Raw genomic sequence first — 22,848 nt, forward strand, 5'->3', positions numbered from 1 at the left:
GATCAGATCCCGCATCGGGCTCCCTATGGGGAGCCTGATTCTCCCTCTGCCTATGTCTCTGCCTCTCTCTCTGTGTCTCTCATGAATAAGTAAAACTTTTTTAAAAAGGAGACAAATAGACATTTTCCTTAATAAAGAGTTCTTACAAATAAGTAGGAAGATGCAAATAATCTACTCACAAATTGGACAAAGAATATAAACAGGACATTTAAAAAATAGTACCAGTAAAAAAAAATAGTGCAAGTAGACAATAAGCATTAGAAAGTGATGCATAACCTTACTAGTAATCACAAAAATGAAAGATGAAATACCAATATGTCATTATCAGGAAAAATATTGGCAATTTTTTTTAGAGTGAAAGTGTGCACATGTGCCCATGCAGAAGAGGCAGTGGGGGAAACAAAGGCAGAGGGAGAGGGAGAATCTTTTTTTTTTTTTTTTGGAGTTCAATTTGCCAACATATAGCATAACACCCAGTGCTCATCCCATCAAATACCCCCCTCAGTTCCCGTCACCCAGTCACCCCCAGCCCCGCCCACCTCCCTTTCCACCATCCCTTTTTCGTTTCCCAGAGCTAGGAGTCTCTCATGTTCTGTCTCCCTCTCTGATATTTCTCACTCATTTTTTCTGAGAGGGAGAATCTTGAGCAGGCTCCACGCTCAGAGTGAAGCCCTACATGTAGCTTGATCCCATGACCCTGAGATCATGACCTGAGCTGAAATCAAGAGTCAGACATTTAATGTACTGAGACACCCAGGTGCCTCTGGCAAAAATTTTAAAGATTGATCACTGGACTACTGGCAAAGATACAAGAAATAAGTTACTTTCATACTTGGCTGATGGAAGTATAAATTGATATAAATTTGTAAAGGGTATTTTGATAATATTTGTTAAAAGTTAAAATGGGTAGTCTCTTGATTTTGTTAATATACTATAGTTATGTAAGATGTTGCCATTCTGGGAAAGTGGATAAAGGGTATGAGGGATTTCTCTGCACTATTTTAGCAACTTCTTGTGAGTCTAGAATTATTTCAAAATATAATGCTCAGAAAAAGAGGGGAAAAGAACAAATGTGCATGCAACGTGACTCAGAAATCCCACTTCTAGGAATGTGTCTTGCTGAAATAATGGCGTAAGTGTGTAAAGATATAGGATGTTAGTTGCAGTGTTACCTTATAAAAATAAAATTGCAAACAACTTGTGTATGAAAAGGGAGTTGTTAAATAATACGGTGCATCCTTATAAAGGATTTTATGCAGCCGTTAAAATTAATAAGAGATCTACACATAGACACCTAACCATAATAAATTATTACAACTACCAACACTTGCTGAGGGCTTTCTATGTGCCAAGTGTAGTCCTCAGTAGTTTACATAAATTAAACTCCTTTAATCTCATAAAAATTCTATGAGGTACTATTATTATCCTATTATAGAGATATGGAAACAGAGGCACAGCTGAGTACAGTAATTTATCCATAACCACATGGTTAATAAGTAGGGGGGCTAGGATCCAGCCCAGAACCCAAGCCTTCAGCCACTGCAAAGTATCGTTATAATATGTCGTAACAAAAACAAGTTACAGCCTAGTGTATAAAATAGCACCATCTGCTTTTGACAAAAACTCAGAGTACTTGAGCCCATACAGAGCTATGTCTGTACAAGCCTGGAAAAAAAAATTGCTTATGGATATAACAAACTGTGAGTACTGATCACTTCCACGGAGACTGATGGGTGGGAGAGGGAGTTTTATTTCTTTCTAATTCAAATGACAGTAGGATAGTGGGTAATTTCTTATTTATTGCGATTTGGGTATTTTTCAAACAAAATTTGTATAAATAGTAATGCATTACAAAATATCCCTGTAGGGGATCCCTGGGTGGCTCAGGGGTTTAGTGCCTGCCTTTGGCTAGGATGCGATCCTGGAGTCCCGGGATCGAGTCCCACATCGGGCTCTCGGCATGGAGCCTGCTTCTACCTCCTCCTGTGTCTCTGCCTCTGTCTCTCTCTCTCTCTATCATAATAATAAATAAATAAATAAATAAATAAATAAATAAATAAATAAATAAATCTTTTAAAAAAATATCCCTGTATGTGGAACAATATACCACAGTTAAAATGAATTAGAGATGTATACATTACATGGAAAGAGGCAAAATATGTGATGTTAGCTGAAAAACAGTTTATACAAGCAAAAGCTTCTGTGACTATATAAAACCATATATATTTATGTATATCCAAACACCCCCTGGGGGAAGGGACCAGGACAGCATTGTGCTGGTAAATGCTTAACATCTTGCTCTGCAAGGAGGTTGGGGAAAGCCCGGATTTGTGGCATTTGCCAATTTCCTTGGTGTAAATGTTCCTGCCCCTGGTTGATTTCAAGCCACTAACATGATGTCATTGAACGTGGGGTTGTAAAGAGAAAGGTGTAGCACCCATTTCTACCGTATGGGTATAGTAGCCAAGAGCTCAGGGAATTGAGTGTGGTACAATACTTAGAAAGTGCTGAGTTTGGAATATGTATTACCTTGTTTTAATAGAATTGATTTAGCTTCAAGCTTCTATAATTTAATATTTATAATGGCTGTATTTGGGGTGCCGGGGTGGCTCAGTTGCTTGAGCCTCCAATTCCTGATTTTGGCTCAGGTCATGATCTCAGAGTTGTGGGATCAAGCCCTGCATTTGGCTCTGCTCTCAGCACAGAGTCTGCTTGTCCCTCCCTCCCTCCCTCCCTCTCTCTGTCTCTGTCTCTCTTTCTCAAATAAATAAATAAAATCTTAAAAAAAATACTGGCTGTATTTGACAACTGTCTTACCACATTCTCTAAAACTTCACCATCAGCTCTCACAAGCCCGAACAAATGACTTCCAGCTCGCTAGCATGTGATAGGAAACTTTTACTTTCCTTGGTACATATGCTTAAAATAGTCTCTGTTTTGCCAATAAACTGATTACTGAGTTTTCCTAATCACAAAGTTTAATGGCTTTTTAAGCAATGAATCAAGGGGATGCCTGGTGGCTCAGCTCTTGAGCACCCACCTTAGGCTCAGGACTTAATCCTGAGGTCCGGGATCAAGTCCCACATCCGGTTCCTTGCAGGAAGCCTGCTTCTCGCTCTGCTTATGTCTCTGCCTCTCTCTGTGTGTGTCCCTCATGAATAAATACATACAATGTTTAAAAAAATGAATCAAGGCCCATTGGTAAATAAATGGGTTCAGGTCTTGAACAGATGGCTCACACACACAAAAATACAAGTGTTGAATAGCCCTATACAAAAATAACCATCTTGATGATAATAAAATGAACAGAATTTATTTGACAGACATTCTATTAGTACCCACCTCACTCCTAGTCCTTGGGGAAAAAAAAAGAATAGGTTAAGAACATCTGATGCTGGCAGCTTTGGGGTTGGGGGGGCGGTTATTCTGTTACATACATACAGCCTGTTTGGAAAGCAGTAAGATGCCACTTCTCAAAACCCATTGAAATGCTCACATCCTTAATTCAAGACTCCTACTCACTGAAAATATTCAACAGAAGGAAAAAATGTTGATGAGCGTAAAAAGATTCGTTGCAGTGTTATCCACAATAACAGACAACTAGAAATAGTCTAAAATAGCAAAAATAAGAAAAAAAGAAATGGAATAAAATAAATCACAAAAAATCATTTAATACATTCTGGAGCATAATCTGTTGAGCAGAAAGAAATATTTTGGCTGTATTTCAACATGATAAATATGACATTTGACGGATCATAGCAGTGTGACTCATCCCAGCCTCATACTGGAAACCAAGTCAATGTCCTTCAATTGATGTGATCAACTGATAAACACACACTGTCCCTTCCACACAATGGACGGGCTCAGCAATGCAGAGGACAAATTATTGTCACATGCAACAGCAAGGATGAGCCTCACACATATCAGGCGGTGTACAAAAAGATCACATTGTGTGCGATTCCATTTGCACACAATGTCCAGAAAAGGAGAGTTGATAGACTCTGGAAGCACATTGTTGGTTACCATGGGGCTGAGGGTCAGGGTGGAAATGCACTATGAAGTGGGCAGGTAGTACAAACAGAATGCCTTGGGATGATAGAATGTTCTAGGTGATGGTTATGCAACCCAGTAAATCTGAAAATTGTTGCATCCTACACCCAAACCGGTGGAATGGTATGTCAGTCACACCTCAATAAAGTTGTTTTAAAATTATTCAATGGAAACAAAACAACGCTTATGGAAAATGTTGAGAAAAAAATATGGAACAGTGTAAATACTTGGTTCACAATGACACAATATTTTAACACCTTTATTGAGGGGTGCTTTGGTGGCTCCATCAGTTAAGCATCTGCCTTTGGCTCAGGTCAGGATCCCAGGGTCCTGGGATCGAGGTCCATGTCTGAGCTTCCTGCCTGGTGGAGAGTCTGCTCCTCCCTCTGCCTCCTCCTCTCCCTTCACAGTCTCCCTCTCTTTTTTGCTCTCTCTCTCTCAAATAAATAAGTAAAATCTTTTAGAAAAAACACCTTTATTGAGATATAATGCATTAGCATAAAATGCACCCTTTCCGTGGACAATGGTACACTTCATCAGTCTTTGTATAGTCATAGAGCTGTGCAACCATCATCACGGTCTAAATTTAGAATATTTTCAAAAGCTGCATTCCCTCCCCTTTCTCTCCTTACCATATAAACCACTTAGAGGTGTGGAATCAGTGACATAATAATTCACAATGTTGTGCAACCATCACCTCTGATTCTGAAACATTTCCATCGCCCCAAAAGGAAACTCCGTCCCCATGAGCAATCCCTTCCCATCCCTACCTCCCCAACTAGTAACCACTAATCTGCTTTGTGTCTCTCTGGATCTGCCTGTTCTGGACATTTTGTATAAATGAATCATACATGATGTGGGCTTTTGTGACTGGCTTCTTTCATCTGATATAATGTCTCAAGCTCCAGCCTCAAGGCTTCCTTGCTGTTCTGTAAACACACCAGCCTCCTTGCGCCTGTCAGGGCCTTTGTCCTGGCTGTTTCTTACTCCTGGGATGCACTTCTTCTTCCTACCCCTCTTCCCACCTCTTCGCAACCTTTGTGTCTTGGCTGAATGGCCCCTGCTAGAAGAAATGCCTTACCTAACTGCCCTATGCGGGTCACTTTGGTTACAGTTGCTGATGCCACCACCCTGTTGTCCTCATTACAATCCGGAACTATATTTTGCCTTCCCAAATACTTGAGTCTGACTTGGACTAGGACTAGGGTAAGGCGACTGAGGCACTCATCTCGGGTGCCAAATGTAAGGAGGTGCCAGATTCCCGAGTTTCCCTTTTGCCTCTGGCTCCCATATGGCTTGGCACAGCACTCTCGCTGATCCTCTCTTTAAGACAGCTTGATATTTATTCATGGTGGATTTCCTGCATTAATTTTGATTTTTTTTAAAACATTGCATTGAAATATCACTTATCTCTTTTTAAAGACTATTTTATTGGAGAGAGAGTGTGTGCGCATGCGTGGGGGGAGGGGCAGAGGGAGCCGGACAAGCAGACTCCTCGCTCCATCCCAGGATCCTGAGATCACGACCTGAACCAAAGTGAGATGCTCAACCGATTGAGCCACCCAGGCGCCCCGTAATATTATTTACCTTGATAACTAGGTTGACGAGCCCCACTTCCCAAGCCTCACCTGTGTGTCCAGTTAGGATGTGGATCACCTGCTGCTCTTCCATGTCCCACACAGCCATGAGGCCATCCTGGGTGCCAACTACCAGCAGGTTCTCTTCCAGGCTCCAGCCCATGGCAGTGATGCCTGCGGCCACACAGAGACAACAGCAACCACATCAGCTCCCGTGGCTCAGCCATGGGGTCCTCTGATGGGCCTCTACTTCACAGATGGGGAAACTGAGGCACAGATCCGCTCCCTTGTCCAGAGCTCTACACCCGAAAGTGGCAGAGCTAGGATTTTGAAGCCAGCACCGTCGGAGGCCAGATCCAGATCATGGTTATTATGTTTACATTGCTCTTCGGGACCAAACCACATGGAGATCTTAAGTGTCTGCTAAGTTCGGTGGTTCTCGCTCAGGGGTGATCCTGGTCCTGGGGAATGTCTGGAGCCTGGGGACACTGACACTGGGCAATGTCTGAAGATATTTTTGGTTGTCACAACTGGGACCTGGGGTGCTACTGCCATCTGATGGGTGGAGGCCAGTAGTGCTGCTGACCCCGCCGTGGTCCAGAGGGTGCCTCCCCTCAACCCTGCAGAGGGTGACCCCCTCCCAAATGTCAATAATGCATGGCTGAGAAACCCTGCCCTAGATGGACAAGATGCAGAAATGGAATTATATCGACTGAGAATGAGAACTCTGCTTCTGACTTCTCTTTGAGTTCAATGTGTCTGGAAAAATGAAGGCTGGTGCTCCAGAGAAAAAAATATTTGCCAGTAATTTGGGCAGACACAGCCCAGGGCTCTCTGCTGGGTCCTGATTGAAACATCGCTGAGGAGAGAGAGGTACCGAGTTATACGGGAGAGAAAGACTGGCCCAGGTTGCTGGAGACCAGACTTCCTGAATGCCCTTGGGTGATCCGTTCCCCTGCTCTGTGCCTCAGTTTCTCCAGATGTAAAATGGTCAGGGGAAAGTGTTGAAATTGGAGCCACTCCAAGTCAGAGAAGCCCAGATTTTGTTCCTACCTCACTGGGATGGGGAGATGGGATTTGTTTTTCTTTTCTTTCTTTTCTTTCTTTTTCTGGTTACTCACGGCATGACCTTGGAAATGTGAATCAAACTTCTCATTTAAGAAATGACCAAACTGAAGCCTAGAATGGGTAAAAACTTTCTCAGCTTCGACATGACTAGGGCTTGTACAAGAGGAACAGTGGGTCTGAAACACAGAACATCTCCCTACCCGAGGGATGGCAAAAACAAAACTTCGCCCTGATTATAACTTCCTAAGCCTAGGCCACAGGACATGCCACTAATGAGCCACTGCACTACCTGTGATTTGTCCCCAGGAGCCATCCTTTTGTAACAAAGGCCACGGCCCACAGGTGTTAGCGGAGTCCGCACTCATCCAGAGACCAGATTTCCCAGGCTCCCTTGCAGCTGGAGATGGCCAAGTTCTTGCCAATGAGACACCCATCACAAAGGTGATAAATTCTGCTTCTAGACCATGCCCCCAAAGGGAAGGGATGGTCCACCTCCCCTTCCCACTTCCCACCGGCTGGAATGCCATGGCATTGATCAGAGTGGGAACAGCCATTCTGAACCATCAAATGGAAATTTCACATTGAAAATGGCAGCACAACAAGATTGAAAGAGTCTATGTCCCTAATACCTTGGAGACTTGGAATTTTACCTCTACTTGACCCTGGATGTGAGGGGGAAATGAACTATTTTATTTAAGTCACTGCTATTTCGTCTTTTGTTACAGCATTTGAACCTGTAACCTAATAAATATACAGTCTTACCATTATACTAGATTTGGTCTCAGAACCCTTCTTAACACAACATTCTAGCAGCTGTCCCAAAACCAATGCTGCCATGCATCATACTTAGTCTCTTAGAATTTCTATTTTGGAAGCACTCTGCCTTGGGAATGTAGCTTTCCCTACAAGGCCATGTGGCACCGAAATAGCCCGAGTTGCAATAGCTGACATTTGAACTACAAGTTAGTTGTATATTTTGTGGCTTTATAATTAATGCAAGAGATTATGGGTGGGCAGATGAAAGGATGGGTGAGTGGAGGTAGACTGGGGCATGAGTGGAACTAGATGGCTGGCTGGATAAGTGGGTGAGTTGATGGATGGGTATGAGATAAGTAGATGGATAAATCAACTGATAGATGGGTGGGCGAGTTGATGAATGGCTGGGTGGAGAGATGGGTGAAAGGGTGAGTGGATGGAAGATGTCCAGAAGAGGGAAATGGAAAGATAAGTACTGTGGATAGAGGGGTGGGAAGAATATAACTAATGGAAGCATGGATGACTGATGGACGGATGGATGATGGATGGATGGGTTGATGGATGTGATGGATGATGGGAGTATAGGTTGATGGATGGGATGGATGATGGGAGGATGGGTGGATGGAAGGATGGATGGATGGATGATGGATGGATGGGCAGAAGGGCAGACAGAAAAAGAAGGAGAAGAAAGGGGGGAGAAAGGGAGGGAGGGAAGGAGAGAGGAAGGAAAATAAACAAATGGAGAGAACGACGTCCTCCTGTCTCACTGATGTTCTGGTGTCCCGGGGGGAAACTACAAGTTCCAGCAGCCTCTTGGGAGCCAGTCAGGCATCAATCCTGAGCTTTAGGACTTACTAGCATGAGCCAGTAAGCCACAGGAACTATCTGCAAGATGGACGCTCGATTCTTAGAGGCAGTCAGCATCCCCTTAGTCTGGGCTCATGGGCAGCAGTAGTTACACTACTAATCTACAATCCCTGGGGGACGGAGACAGACTGAGTCAGCATGAGGCAGCAAGGGCATGTCCTCAGGGGACCCTGGGGGCCTCCCTACCCACAGAGGGGAGCCCCAGGGAGCACCCCCAGGAAACACCTCTCCTCCGCTGTCTGCAGGCACGAAGAGGCCTGGCAGGATTTTTGCCTTGCTGGGGAGACTCACCCTTGTGACAGCCAGTGAGGGTTGCCCGGAGGGGTCCCCCGGGGGGCTGGAGGAACCCCCCGAGAGGTACCAGCACAGGGTGGGGGCACAGCCGGAACCAGCTCTGGGCCTGTTGGCACAGCTGTCCCACCAGCGCTGGATGTGAGGTGGCGAAGAAATGGAGTCTGGCCAGGAGTTCAGTGTAGAGGATGCTCCTCTCTGCAACAAAGGGTCAGGGCTGAGGGTCAGGTTAAGGGGAAGGGCACCGCAGACGGGTCAGCCACCATCTACTCTGCCTCCTTTTCAAAAACACTTGCCCCCAAACAAACAAAAACAAAAACAAAAACACTTGCCTCTACTTCAAGGGCCAGGCCTTTGGCCTCTGCCTGGAATACTTCCTCCTCCTCCTCCTCCTCTCCCCCTTTCTCATGCTAACTATCTCCTCATTTTAGCTCCCAGGTTACTTTTTTAAAAAGCTTTCAGCAGCCCAGCCCTCCCATCAACCCTCCCCACCCCCCAGGTTGGGCACATCACGGCTACAACTGACGTTTCTTTGTGTGTTGACTCCCCAGCCTGGCCTCCCCTCACTACCCTAGATCCTGTGGCCCCCCCGCCCCCCCCCCCACCCCCGAACAAGGATGACGTCTGTCTTGCTCATGGCTTTCTTGGCGCCTAGAACATCACAAACACCCAATAAATTGTCAAGGCTGCTTTTAGGCAACAATGGCCTGCAGAGCAAGGCAAAAGGGCCCACAGCCACCCCTGAGCTGAAGACAGACAGGCCCAGCAGGCAACCCACCTCAAAATACCCAGAAGCCCTAGCTGACCAACTGGGCTACTGACAACCAGACACAGGTACTAGAAAAGGAAATTTCCATAAGTCCTTGTACCTCCTTACCTCCCCCTCACTTTTCAAAAGATTTTATTTGAGAGAGAAAGTGAATGAGAGAGCATGAGGGGGTGGGGAGGGGGGCAGAGGGAGAGGGAGAAGCAGGCTCCCCACTGAGCAAGGACACCCCCTCCCCATGTGATGTGGGGCTGGATCTCAGGACCCCAGAGGAAGGCATGCAGTCCTGACAGAGCCACCCAGGCACCCCCACCCACTGCCTGGGGCGGACACCTGCCCAGAGCAACCTTGCGGTGTATTCAGAAACTTCTATCTCCTTTGTTCTGCTTAGGATGAATTCTTTCACTGCCCACCCCCTGTGGCTGGAGCCTCCAGCTTCCACCAGATTATCACTCCACATTTGGCCCCCCCCCATCTGTAGAGGCACCACGTGGCCCCGTGTCCATCAGATAAACAACAATCACTCCCCCAGCACACCACGGCTGTGCATTAATGTCCCGAGGTAATCTAACAGCCTGTGTAGCTTCAAACAACAGAAATCAATTCTCTCACAGTTCAAAGTCTGAAGTGCAAAGTCTGAAAGTGCAAAGTCTGAAGTCGAGGTGTTAGCAGAACTTTGTCCCCTCCAGAGGTTCGAGGGGAGGATCCTTCCTGGCCTCTTCCAGCTTCTCAGGACCCCAGGTTGCCTTGGCTTGTGGCTCCCATCCTGCCAGTCTCTGCCTTGGTCTTCGCACGGCCTTCTCCGTGTGCCTCTGGGTCTTCTTTTCTCTTTCAAATCTCCCTCTGTTTCTCTTTTATTTTTTTATTTGTGTGTGTGTGTGTGTGTGTGTGTGTGTGTGTGTGTTTGTTTCTCTTTTATAAGGACACCTAAGATTGCGTTTAGAACCCACCTGGACCATCCAGGATAAACTCTCCATCTCAAGTTCCTCCATTTAATCACATCATTTGCGGTGTAAGACAAGAGTCACAAGTCCTAGGGATCAGGAAGTGAATGAATCTTTGGAGGGGGCAGTGTTTTCTGCCTACCACAACAGAGGTATCATCATTATTATGCCAAGGTCATAAAGGGGGAAATGGAGGCTCAGAGAGGTTAAGCAACTTGTACAAGGTCACATAGCCAGTAAGAGACAGGAATCTGACCCCAAGAGTTTTATTCCAACCTTGAGTGAAGACCAGGGATGCTGAAGGCAAGCAGTTCATTTTCTCTGTTGTTGTCTTGTCCTGACTGTGGGGCTTGGGGCAATGGTGGCAATGCCCTGTGCCTTGGTTTGCTGGTGGGTAAAATGAGGTAAGCTCAGGACCAGGGGCAAGAGCCCCACTCACCATGGATGCAACATTTAAGGTGGCACCACCAAACTCAACCACCCAGATAAATACTATTTTAATGCAACATTTTTAAAAACAGAAATGAATGCCCTCCCCCAACCCATGATGAACAAAATATTGGCCTTTAATATAAAAATAAGGTCAGAAACAGTACCACATCGAATTATCCTGGAGCCCTGAGGCACTAGGAGAAATGAGGTGGGCTTGGAGAAGCAGGCTCAAAGTCCTGGAATGTGCTGGAGCTCAAGGTTGGGCAGCTGTGCCCTCTGGTGGCGACATTCATCCCTACACCTGTTCAGGCCGGGCAAGCCAAAGATTGTCAATCAAGGATTGTTGAGAACATGCTGTGATTCCAGCTCTTAAATCTTCCCTCAAACTGGGCAATTGTTCCCAAGGCTGTTTTCGTAAATCACTCCCTGTGAGGTTTACAACTGTTGAACGTGAATGCACAAGAAAGGCCAGACTGATGGTGGGCACCAGCATCTTCCACTTGGGACATGCTTTAGTTTAATCTTATTTCACAGATGATAGAAGCTGAGGCTCCATGCAGAAGTGATTCATCCGAGAAAAAAATCAAAGGAACAAGGAAACAAACAAACAAACGACAACAACAAAAGAAATGGGTCCTCCAAGGCCATTCACACCAACAGTATTGATGCTATCATGTGATAGAAACAGGACCCTTGGAGGCACCGTGGGGGCAGGCTCTGCATGAATTGACTTGTATATCTTTCCTCAAAGCTCTAGGTAGGAAGGTTGACTAGCATCCCCATTTTGCAGATGGAAAGATTGAGGACATCAAGGTAGAGGGTGGGATGGGGGAGCATAAGGAACTTGCAAGGTCACACCACCAGTAAGTGGCAAAGCCCATATTTGAACTGACACTGAGTGGGGCTCAGATCTGTGTTCTTGGCCAGGACTGGTCTATGTGGTAGGGTCGGCAATTTGGTAGGGAGCAAGTGTATGATACCCCTACCCTCACAGAGCTCAAGTCCCGTGGGGCCCACAGGTGACACAAAAGAAAATTGGCAGAAATAATAATTAAGAGCTAAGACAGATGGAAAAAGGGTACAGGGCTGGAGAATGCAGGGATTGGGCATCCAGGGGGTGTCCAGGTTTAGTGGTAGCTGGACAGGCTTCTCCCGGAGAAGCATTTGGTTAAGCTCCAAGGGAGCCCCAGAAGGCATATAGGGACTTAAACATCTTTATAAAACTCCTTATAATTCTCTCAAATGAAAACCAGGTGGGAATTATATAATAAAAACCATTATGGGGGCACCTGGGTGGCCCAATCGTTTAAGCATCTGCTTTTGGCTCAGTCATGATTTTGGGGTCCTAGGATCAAGCCCCAAGTGGGGGATCCCTACTCAGTGGGAAGTCTGCTTCTCCCTCTCTATCTGCCCCCACCCAGGCTTGTGCTCTCTCTCCCTCTCTCTCTCTCCAATAAATAAATAAAATCTTAAACAAACAAACAAACAAAAAAAAACACCCATCCTGGCCACCTCATACTCATTAGGATAACTATATACTTTTTTAAAAATCAGAAAATTGGGACGCCTGGGTGGCTCCTTGGTTAAGTGTCGGACTTTTGGTTTCAGCTCAAGTTGTGATCTCATGGTCGTGAGATCGAGCCCCGAATGGGGTTCCACACTCAATGTGGAGTCTGCTTGAGATTCTTTCTCTGCTCCTCCCCCAGCTCTCTCTCTTTTTCTCTCCCTCAAATAAGCACGTTTTACAAAATCTTTTTAAAAATCAGAAAATTAAAAGTATTGGTGAGGTTGTAGAGAAATTGGAACCCTTGTGCTCTGCTTATGGGAATGTGAAATGGTGCGGCCACTGTGGAACACGGTACGGTGATTCCTCAAAAAAAAAAATAAAATAAAATAAAATAAACATAGAATTACCATTTGATCCAGCAATTGCATTTCTGGGTGTGTACGCCAAAGAATCGAAAGCAAGGTCTTGAAAAGATATTTGTGTACTCGTGTTCACAGCAGTATGACTCACAACAGGCAAAAGGTAGAAACAGCCCAAGTGTCCATCAAGGGATGAATGGATAAGCAAAATGTGGTCCATCCATACAATGCAACGCTATTTGGTCTTACAAATAAGGGAAATACAACACGGATGAACCTTGAGGACATCATGGTGAGTGAAAGAAGCCAGTCTTTCTGGCTTCTTTCAGAAGGACAGAAGGACAAATGCTCTGTGATTCCACTTATAGAAGGTCCCTACAGTGGTCAGATTCACAAAGAAAGAGAGTAGGATGGTGGGCACCAGAGACTAGGGAAGGGGGTGGTGAGCTGGTGTTCCATGGGGACAGTCTTGGTTTGGGAAGATGGAAGAGTTCTGGGAATAGACAGTGGTGATGTTTGCACAACACTGCGCCATGTGCTTCAGGCCACCAAGCTGTACGCTTAAAAATGGTTACAATGGTAAGTTTTATATTCTGTGTATTTTTCCACAATTAAAAAACAAAGATAAGGGATCCCTGGGTGGCGCAGCGGTTTGGCGCCTGCCTTTGGCCCAGGGCGCGATCCTGGAGACCCAGGATCGAATCCCACGTCGGGCTCCCTGCATGGAGCCTGCTTCTCCCTCTGCCTGTGTCTCTGCCTCTCTCTCTCTCTCTCTCTCTCTGTGACTATCATAAAGAAATAAAAAAAATTAAAAAAAAAACAAAAAAAAAGATAAGGGTAGCCCGAGTGGCTCAGCGGTTTAGCACCGCCTTCGGTCCACGGTGTGATTCTGGAGACCCGGGATCGGGTCCCGCGTTGGGCTCCCTACATGGAGCCTGTTTCTCCCTCTGCCTGTGTCTCTGCCTCTCTCTCTCTCTCTCTTTCTCTAAATAAATAAATAAATAAATAAATAAATAAATAAATATTAAAAAAAAAAAAACAAAGATAAAACGGACCAAAAAAACACCATCCTGGGCAGAACATTAGAGATTTTTCACGCTCTAGGACAGAGGGTGGGCCAAACCTAGCCCGATGGCTTACCCCAGGAGCTAAGGATACTTTTTATAGATCAATATTTGCAATCCATGGGATGGCAGGAAACACTGACTGAACACCAATGAAGCAAAATGCTTTTCCCCAGAGCAAGAACTCCCCCCTTCTTTCTCTTGAGTAGACTTGTGCTACAAAAAGTCATGTTCAATTATGGTGATTGCATTTTGAATGTTATCAATAAAACAAATTGTGGGAACGTGTTTTCTCTCTTATTATCTTAAGTACTAACACAATTTCCTCAATTTTTGCCTGAGATTTTTCCTCTCTGGCCCTTTCTGGAAAAGGGGGGCCAGGCCAGGGAAGGGGGTGGACACTGCTTTGGTAGTTTGCATTCCAGAGCTCTTCCAGGTTCAATTCAAAATTCTGGAAATCCTACACGTGTAGACAGGAAAGGTGTGCAGGTTAATGAAAATCCATTTGGGAGTTCAGTGAGGAGAACGGACTTCTAGAAGTCAGTGCAGAGTGAACCCACCCCCTCCGCCATCCAGGCCAACTCACCCATGCCTCGGAGCTCCAAGGCCGGGCGGCTCAGCTGGAGGGCGTCCCGGACCAGGCCGACCTCGGGACAGTCCAGGTGAGGGCCATACAGGTCAAAGTCCTCCAACAGCCCCTCGATGCCTCCAGAGACGCCCCGGCAGGAAATCCAGTTCATGCTGCCTGTGGGGGGGAAGAGATATTGTGGGGGCACATGCCTCCCTCTAGTTCATACTGGGAGGCGGGTTCTCACACTCTGTTTCTCTGGGGGTTCTCAGCCTCGGCACTGAGTGTATTTGGGGCCGTGCACTGTAGGATGCAGAGTGGCACCCCTGACCTCCATCCACTAGATGCCAGTAGCACCTCCCCAGTCATGATCATCAAAAATATGAACATTGCCAAGAGTCCCTTGGGGGAGAATCACCCCTGGTTGAGAATCAGAGATGAACAGATGGACAGATAGACGAGTAGAAAGATGGATGGATAAGTGGATGGGTACATAGGTGATGATAGATGGTTAGACATAAAGATGAAAGATGATGGAAATGATAGAGAGACAGACAGGGACTCAATCTAAGACCACATTTCTCACCTCTGCACTATCAACTAGCACTCGATGCCAGTAGTACCCCCTCCCTCAGCTGTGACATCCAAAGTGTCCGCAGACATTGCCAAGTGTCCCCTGCTGGTGTGTGGGGGGCGAACACAGAATGATCCCTGGTGAGAACCACTGTCTTAAGAGGAGCCAAGGATTCTGACTTTTGCCCTTTATCCTTCCCAAGCTCCGGGAGGCAGGAGCATAGCAGAAGGTTGAGACCACTCACTGTCCCTGGAAATGGGTGCAACCCTTACCCAGAACCTCCTGCTTCAGCTCTTCGAAGCGGCCTGAGTGGACCAGGTGATGGGGCAACTCCTTCAGCTTCCGCAGATTTGCAACTGTGTCTGAGAACCACAGGGGCTGAGGCGCCACCTGCGGAGGAGGAGGAAGAGGCTGGCAGCCAGGCCGCGGTGACACAAGCTCATCCATTCATTCTACAAACATGAGCCGCGCAGCCACACACAGGTGAGACTGGATGGGACGGGGACACAATTCCAGGCAGAGACACCTCACAACTTACTACAGGCAGGGTGGAGGCAGAGGGAGGAGCTGGGGTCATCGGAGCTGGGACTCAGAGTTTAGGTAGGCGTCTGTCTGGTGAACCATATCGGAAAACAATGATATTCCAGGCAAGGGAAGAGCATGAGCAAAGGCCCGGGGGTGGGAGATGTCAGGAGTTCAGGAAGGTTCTGGCACGCTCCTGAATGTTGTGATTCTTTCTGCCCCTTCTGGAATGTTGGGGGGGGGGCATACTCCTCATCTGCTGCTCCCTGTCCCCCTCATCATGCTTAGAGGCTAAGGGAACATTCTGCTTTCAGTGGAAAGAGAAGGGAAGAAAGTCAGGAGGGCATTCTGGGTGGAAAAGAAGGAAGGAGTCGGGGGTGGTCCTCTCTGAGTGGCCTTGGCCTTATCTGCACAGCAGGGTGGAGCCTGTACGTAGAGGGCAGGGGTGCCAGACAGACACTTCACCTTGCGGTCCAGGTTCAGGGGCTTCCCCACGAGTGGCAGGGTGATGAGTTTCTTTGTGCCCTGGCTCCAGGCCCCTGAGAAGAAGTCAGCCAAGACTCCATGCCTCTTCGCTCTCTCGGGCCTGGACAGGTAGCGCTCTTGGATCACCTCAGTCAGCTGCCTGCAGAGAGGGGACAGGGAGGGCAGCCCCGGTGGCGCGGCGGTTTAGCGCCGCCTGCAGCCCGGGGTGTGATCCTGGAGACCCGGGGTTGAGTCCCATGTCGGGCTCACTGCATGGAGCCTGCTTCTCCCTCTGTCTGTGTCTCTGCCTCTCTCTCTCTCTCTGAATAAATAAATAAAATCTTTAAAGAAAAAAAAGGGGACATCAGCTCATGGACCTGGGGGACTAGGTGAGCTCAGAGGGGGCCACCCACCTTCCAGGAGGCTGCTCCCAAATGCAGGTCCCTCCTAAGCCACCTGTCAGATGCTTGTTGGCTTGCTGATCACCTGTCCTACTTGTTACCTAATGTTAATCTATAAATTGGCCCATCTTTCTTTTTTCCCCTTAAATATGTTTACTTTAAAAAGGAACATTTGGGTTCTTCAATAAGTTAAATTTAAAATAAGGTACTGTAGGATCTGGCAACTCCACTCCTGGGTAAGACCCAAAAGAATTTAAAAAAGGAAAACAGAACAAAAACAGGTGTTCAAACAAAAACTTGTGCTCCCGTGTTCACGTCACCACTGACCACAATCTCGAGAAAGGACCCAAGCATCCGTCAATGGTTAAAAAGATGAACAAAATGTGGTCCATCCATGCCATGGGGTATTACTCAGCCATGAAAAGGAACAAAGCCCTGATTCATGCTACAACACAGATGACATGTGCAACTTTATGCTGAGAAAAGCAGCCAGATGAGAAAGGCCACATGTTGTGTGGTTCTATGTATGTGAAACTTCCAGAAGAGGCAAATCCACAGAGACAGAGAGTGCATTAGTAGGTGCCAGGGGCTGGGGGCAGAGAGGTGGGGGGATGCGGAGTGACTGCTGACGGGGACCAGGTGCCCCATTGAGGGATGGAATTGCTCTGGAATGATTTAGAGGTGATGATCACACAATATTGTGCATGCACAAATGTTACTGAATTGGACCCTTTAAATTGATGAGTTTTATGTCATGTGAATTTATCCTCATTTTGAAAAACAAGTTCGTTGTGTCAGAGTCAGTGGTGTGGAAGCCCTTGAATGCCGTGCTAAGTGTACTTGTTCCTCTGGGAACAGGGATAAAGGAAGGATCTGGAACAAGGAGGAGCCTGATGGGTGAGCCCTCGCTCTCGGGCACCCAGACAGCATTACCACCCTGCTGGACCCACCTGTGGGCGATGGCCAGGAGCGTGAAGCCATCCACCGGCCGCCGGGCCAAGCAGTGGCCGAGATCCCGACGGAGCCTCACCCACAGCAACGGGGGGAAGCGCAACAGCTCCTTGCTGGGCGGGGTCCAGTCCTGGTACACCGCCTCCAGGACCTCGTCGTCCAAGGACAGGACGTCCTTCAGCTCTGCCTCTGAGAGCCCATGCCTGCGGGGAGGAGAGACGGACACTGGAACATACTGTGACTCCTGCGGTCAGGGGGTGCAGACACCCAGGGAGGGAGATACATGGCCAGCTGCACAGCATCCCGCCCGTCACCGAAGTGTCCACCTGAGGGTCGGCATTTGGACGGTACCCAGCAGGTGCCCATGCCCCATTACAGCCGTGCCCATCCTGTAGAACCTTCCTGATCTTTCCTTCTGCACACACACCTACAGAGCCATGAACCAGCCTCTCCCCAGCCTCACAGGAGTCAGGCAGCATGGGAAGGGAGACAGGAGGTAATTCAGAAAAATAATGCAGAAACCAACTGTGCCCACCCTGGCCTCACTCATGGTTTCCAGGCCCCAGAAAGGACAGAGCGAGAGAACCGAAGTGGCTCTAAAGCAGATGAGCGATGAAGTTTCATTGCTGGACCGCAGTGGACTTCCTAATACCTGAGAGCATCAGACTGGAAAAATCAATTTTGCCTGCACATTTCAGCTGGGATGGATGGCAGCCAGAGCCCCCTTCAGAGCAACGGGAAGAGGGAGGCTGCCTTCTGTGTGCGACCTGTGTGTGTGTGTGTGTGTGTGTCTGTGTGTGTGTGTGTGTGTAACTCCCTGATGTGGATCGAAGGCTTCATTTTGATCAGAACACCTGCCATATGTAGAGAACACCTGCTCACTTAGTGTACAGCACAGTGGGTGTCCTCTGGGGCCTCTTCTGTGAGATCAATCACCTTGGACCATCCCTGCTGTAATATCATCGGGGCTCATCTTCCACACTTGTCCCAGTGGGGTAGCCACGCCATCTCCCCAACCTGATTTTCTCCTTTAGACAGTTTTCTCCAAGCCAGGATTCCTGGGAGCCCCACCTTGGGGGTCCACTTGTCAGCATCCCTGTGTGGCCCTGTACCTCCTCAGAATCCCCCTCCTTCAGGATAGAAGCTTCTTTCTCACTCTCTGACGCACCCTCAGTGCAAATCAAGCTTGGATCCCCTCCTTTCAGGCTCAGGTTTGATGGCTCATCCCACCTGATCAGGACAGAACAACTGGGCAGGCTCAAAGAGTGGCTATCGAGGAAGCTGCAGCCTCATAATTCCCTGGCATCATGTATTTATACAGGGCCCTCTGCGGAGCGGGGGCAGGCCAGTCAGTCCATCCATTCTCAGAGAAGCAGACACCACGTCCTGGGCAGTCAATGGCTCATCAATAAGCCATGAGCACGTTTGTTAACCATTATTCATGAGTGTTGTCTCTGTGCAAGACACCATGCTGACTCCTACAGGGCAGAGAGCTAGGGGGAAGCTTGTCTTCTCATGCACAGAGCCAGGGAGGAAATAACAGAAAAAGAGAAGAAAGAAATTGGATAACACCAATTACCAGGGAGAAGATAACCCATGTCACGTGATAATGAGTGACAAGGTTGGAGGGGGCAGGAGAGGTGGGTTAGAGCAGGTGGGTCCCTCTGAGAAGATGCCACCAGATCTGGGATTGGGTGGGAGGGAAGGGGTCTGCATGAGATTGAGGGCCAGGGTGCTCCAGGCATGGGGTGGAAGGCAGCCAGGACCAGTCAGCCTTGGTAAGGAGGCTGGATCTGATTCTCAAAGTGATGGGAAGTCACTGGAAGGGTTAATCAGGGCAGGACCTGAATCTGATTTATAATTTTAAAATCCAGGGACACCTGGGTGGCTCAGTGGTTGAGCATCTGCCTTGGGCTCAGATTGTGATCCTGGGGTCCTGGGATTGAGTCCTGCATTGGGCTCCCCGTGGGGAACCTGCTTCTCCCTCTGCCTATGTCTCTGCCTCTTTCTGTGTCTCCCATGAATAAATAAATACAATCTTAAAAAATAAAATAAAATCTTACCCCAGACAGGCTATTCAAACCACAACTTGTACACGCACGTTCAGAGCAGCATTATTCACAGTAGCCAGAAGTGAGAACCGTCCAAATGTCCAGGTATGGACGAGGGGATAAACAAACTGTGGTTGCTATGGTCTGAGTATGTGTCTCCCCCTAATCCATACGTTGACATCCTAATCCCCAAGGTGATGGTATTCGGAGTTGGGCCTTTGGGAGGCAGTTAGGTCATGAAGGTGGAGCCCCATGAGTGGGGTTAGTACCGCAGAGAACTCCCTTACCCCTTCTGTCACGTGAGGACACAGCAAAAAGATGGCCATTTAGGAACCAGGGAGAGAGCTCTTACCAGACACTGCATCTGCTAGGACCTTCACCTTGAACTCCCCAGCCTTCCAGAACCGTGAGAACTAAATTGTTTATAAGCTACCCACTCTATGGTGTTTTTGTTACAGCAGCTCAAATGGACTAAGGCAGTGTGGTGTGTCCATACATTGGAATATTCTTCGGCCATATGAAGAAACAAAGTACTGACGCACTCTACACAGATACAGGAAACAGTACGCTAAGTGAAAGAAATGCGTCACAGGAGACCACGTATTGCATGATTCCATGTGCTTGTAATGTTCTGAGCAGGATCCAGAAAGCCACAAGGTAGATTAATGGTTGCCTGGTGTTCACTGTGCTTCCCCGCAGAAGCCGGGAAGGCGTAAGGAGTAAGGAGTGCTCCTCCCAGCATGACTCAGCCTCACACTGCTGACATGTGGAGTCGGATCGCTCTTTGTAGTGGGGACTGTTCTGTGCATTGGAGGACTTTTAGCAGCACCCTCTATAAACCACCTACCCCACCCTGGGACGGCCAGCCCTATACCCTGGTCTCCACTCACTAGATGCCAGCAGCCCTACCCCCAAGCTGTGACAACCAAAAATGACCCTGGACATGACTAAGTGTTCCCTGGGGGCAGGATCTCCCCAGGCAAGAACCACTGGCCTAGAAGGACCCATATCTGCTCTGGGAGCCGGGCTCTCACCTTCACAGCACACTGTGTGTGTGGAAGCATGATGTGCTTTTGTAGAACAAGAGGTACTGAAATCACCAGCCCTGCAGGCACCCTCTATAAACCACCTACCCCACCAGGCCCTGGGACGGCCGGCCCTACACCCAGTGAGGCCTTCAGCTTTACTAATTGGACCAGACGTGGGGCCAAGCAGGCCAATTATTTTTGTCTCCCTAGAATTTGGAATCAGGACCCGAGAAAGAGCCAGTAGGATGGTGCCAGTTCTCTGAAATGGGAGTTAATGATGCCAGTAGAAGCTCGAGGCAAGTAGATGTTCCCGGGGGGACAAAGGAAGAGTCCAGGACAGAAGCCAATGGGCAGAGAGGACCCAGAGGGTGAGGGGATGAGAAACTGCTCTGATTCTCATGGCTTTCTGGTTCCCATGACAACCCCACCTCCTCCGTGTAGGCTGCATCAGGTTGGCCTCATGGCTCACCCCTTTACCCTGGAACATTCCTGTCTGTCTTCGTACTCTTATAGAACCCAGGCCCAGTCCCCACTCTGGGGGGCATCTATCACAAAATCTGGGGGATGACATGAGATCTGGGGTATGCCCCCTTGGAGTCGGCAATTGGGTGGGTGGCCCTGGATCCCTTGAGCTCTTCCCATGGCCTTGTCATAAAGCCCTTACTTCTTACACACTAGCATGAGTGGGATTCTGTGCCTGGCAAACAAGCAGACAAACGAACAGTTACGCTCACTAGTCTGATCACTGCCATCTTGATTGGTTTGCGACAAAGGACAAAGGAAGAAAAGCCTGTCTGTTATATTGAAAAGAGGCAAAACCACCTTGTCCAATAATTTCTGATGGCGGACTTGAATGTTTTCTGATGGCTATTTGCATCGTGGCAGAGCTTTGGGGACGCCTGGGTGGCTCAGTGGTTGAGCATCTGTCTTTGGCTCAGGTCATCATCCTGGGGTCCTGAGATCAAGTCCCGCATCAGACTCCCTGATGCCCATGTCTCTGCATCTCTCTCTGTGTCTCTCATGAATAAATAAAAAGTAAAGTCTTTTTAAAAAGAAAAAAGACAGAGCTTTGCTGGCATGTGTCTGCTAACTGGCTTCCACCCCACCCTCTTGGGGGCCAGAATCTGGGTGTGTGATAGACACATTCCTCTCTCCTGCTCCTTATTTCTGACTCACCTCTGTCCCTACCCGGCATCCCTGAGCTCCTGACCATCATGAGGTCTCAGTGTGCAGCCCTGAGACTTTCTCTGGCTGAGCACTGGATGTAAGCATTCAGTCCTTCAAGCTCTAGAAACACATTGAAATTGGATTTTCCTATTTCCTTTTTCGCTGATTCCCACTCAACAAGCTTGGGATGCAGTGTAGATGCATGCTGGTGGTCAATCCTTCACAGCACTTGTTTGTTTGTTTGTTTTTAGCACTTGGTTTTAAAAAGGTTTTTCTGAAATCTCCCCATAATATTGCCTATTAAATAGAGGGGAACTTGCAAATTTACAAAGGGAAAAAAATCCGCGTCTAAGAAGGGCTGAGCATCACTCAAGTTCAACTTGAATGTGATCACGAGGAAACCTCAGACCAACCCAGATGCAGGGACACTCTGCAAACTACCGCCCCCCCCCAGCCCAGATGCGGTCCCCAGACCAGCAGCATCAGCATCAGGCAGTGAGAAACACGGGATTCCTTGTCCCACCCCAGACCTGCTGAATCAGATTCTTTATTCAAAAACAAGACCTGAGATGCTATCTGCATCGAGGGTCGAGAAGCACTGATCTACAAAATCACTGGCCTGGACTCTTCAAAAGAACAAAAACAGATGGTGGAATGTTCCAAATTAAAGGAGACCAAAGAAACTTGACAACTAAATGTGACATGTGATCCTGGTTTGGATAGTGGTTTGGAGGCAAAGAGTGGGGAGGCTATAAAGAACGTTTTTGAGATAAGTGGCAAACTTTCACTGTAAACTGTGTCTTAGATAGTATTATTAGATCTGTGATGTATTTCCTGAATTTTTTAATTGTTCTGTGGTGACATGGGGGTTCTGATTGACCTTGTTCTTAGGAAATATGTGAAGCATTTAAGGGTAAAGGGGAATAATGCCTGTAATGAATCCTCGAAAGAAAGAAAGAAAGAAAGAAAGAAAGAAAGAAAGAAAGAAAGAAAGAAAGAAAGAAAACTAGAGGGGGTTAGGGAGAGAAAGCTAATGCGGCACATCAGTGATCCCAGAAGAAGGGCATAGAGCTGTAGTTCTTGACTAGGGCCTCTTGGTGATATTCTGAGACATTTTTGGTTGCCACCACTCAGGGTACTACCAGTAGCCAGGGTCGAGGCCAGGAATGCTGCTCAACATCCTATAGTGCATAGGACAGCCCCCACATACTGATGATGCAGCCCCCAATATCAGTAGGGCTGAGAAACTGTGATGTATGGGCCATTCCTTGCACTAGTTTAATACTATGGGAATTCCTCCACTAGTCTATAATTTCAAAGTATTTCAAAGAAAAAACTGTACAAAAGAAATACCACCAGCAGGTCCATAGATGCAGGAAGCATCTAGCTGGGGCCACTCGGGGCTTGGGGTGGGGAGTGGCCGCTAATGGGGATGGGGTT

The 22,848-nt window shown here is 47.6% G+C and overlaps 1 protein-coding gene across 1 annotated transcript in view; it reads right to left on the minus strand.

Annotated features, from left to right (window-relative positions):
* NWD1 (NACHT and WD repeat domain containing 1) overlaps positions 1 to 22,848 on the minus strand; it is a 63,327-nt gene that overhangs the window by 20,955 nt on the left and 19,524 nt on the right. The window contains 6 exon segments of the mRNA XM_055343908.1: positions 5,679 to 5,801; positions 8,610 to 8,807; positions 14,268 to 14,426; positions 15,096 to 15,213; positions 15,811 to 15,970; positions 17,162 to 17,365. Coding sequence (XP_055199883.1) covers positions 5,679 to 5,801; positions 8,610 to 8,807; positions 14,268 to 14,426; positions 15,096 to 15,213; positions 15,811 to 15,970; positions 17,162 to 17,365 — 962 coding nt within the window.

Source organism: Nyctereutes procyonoides, unplaced genomic scaffold (genome assembly GCF_905146905.1).
Source record: "Nyctereutes procyonoides isolate TBG_1078 unplaced genomic scaffold, NYPRO_anot_genome, whole genome shotgun sequence".
NCBI lineage: Eukaryota > Metazoa > Chordata > Mammalia > Carnivora > Canidae > Nyctereutes > Nyctereutes procyonoides.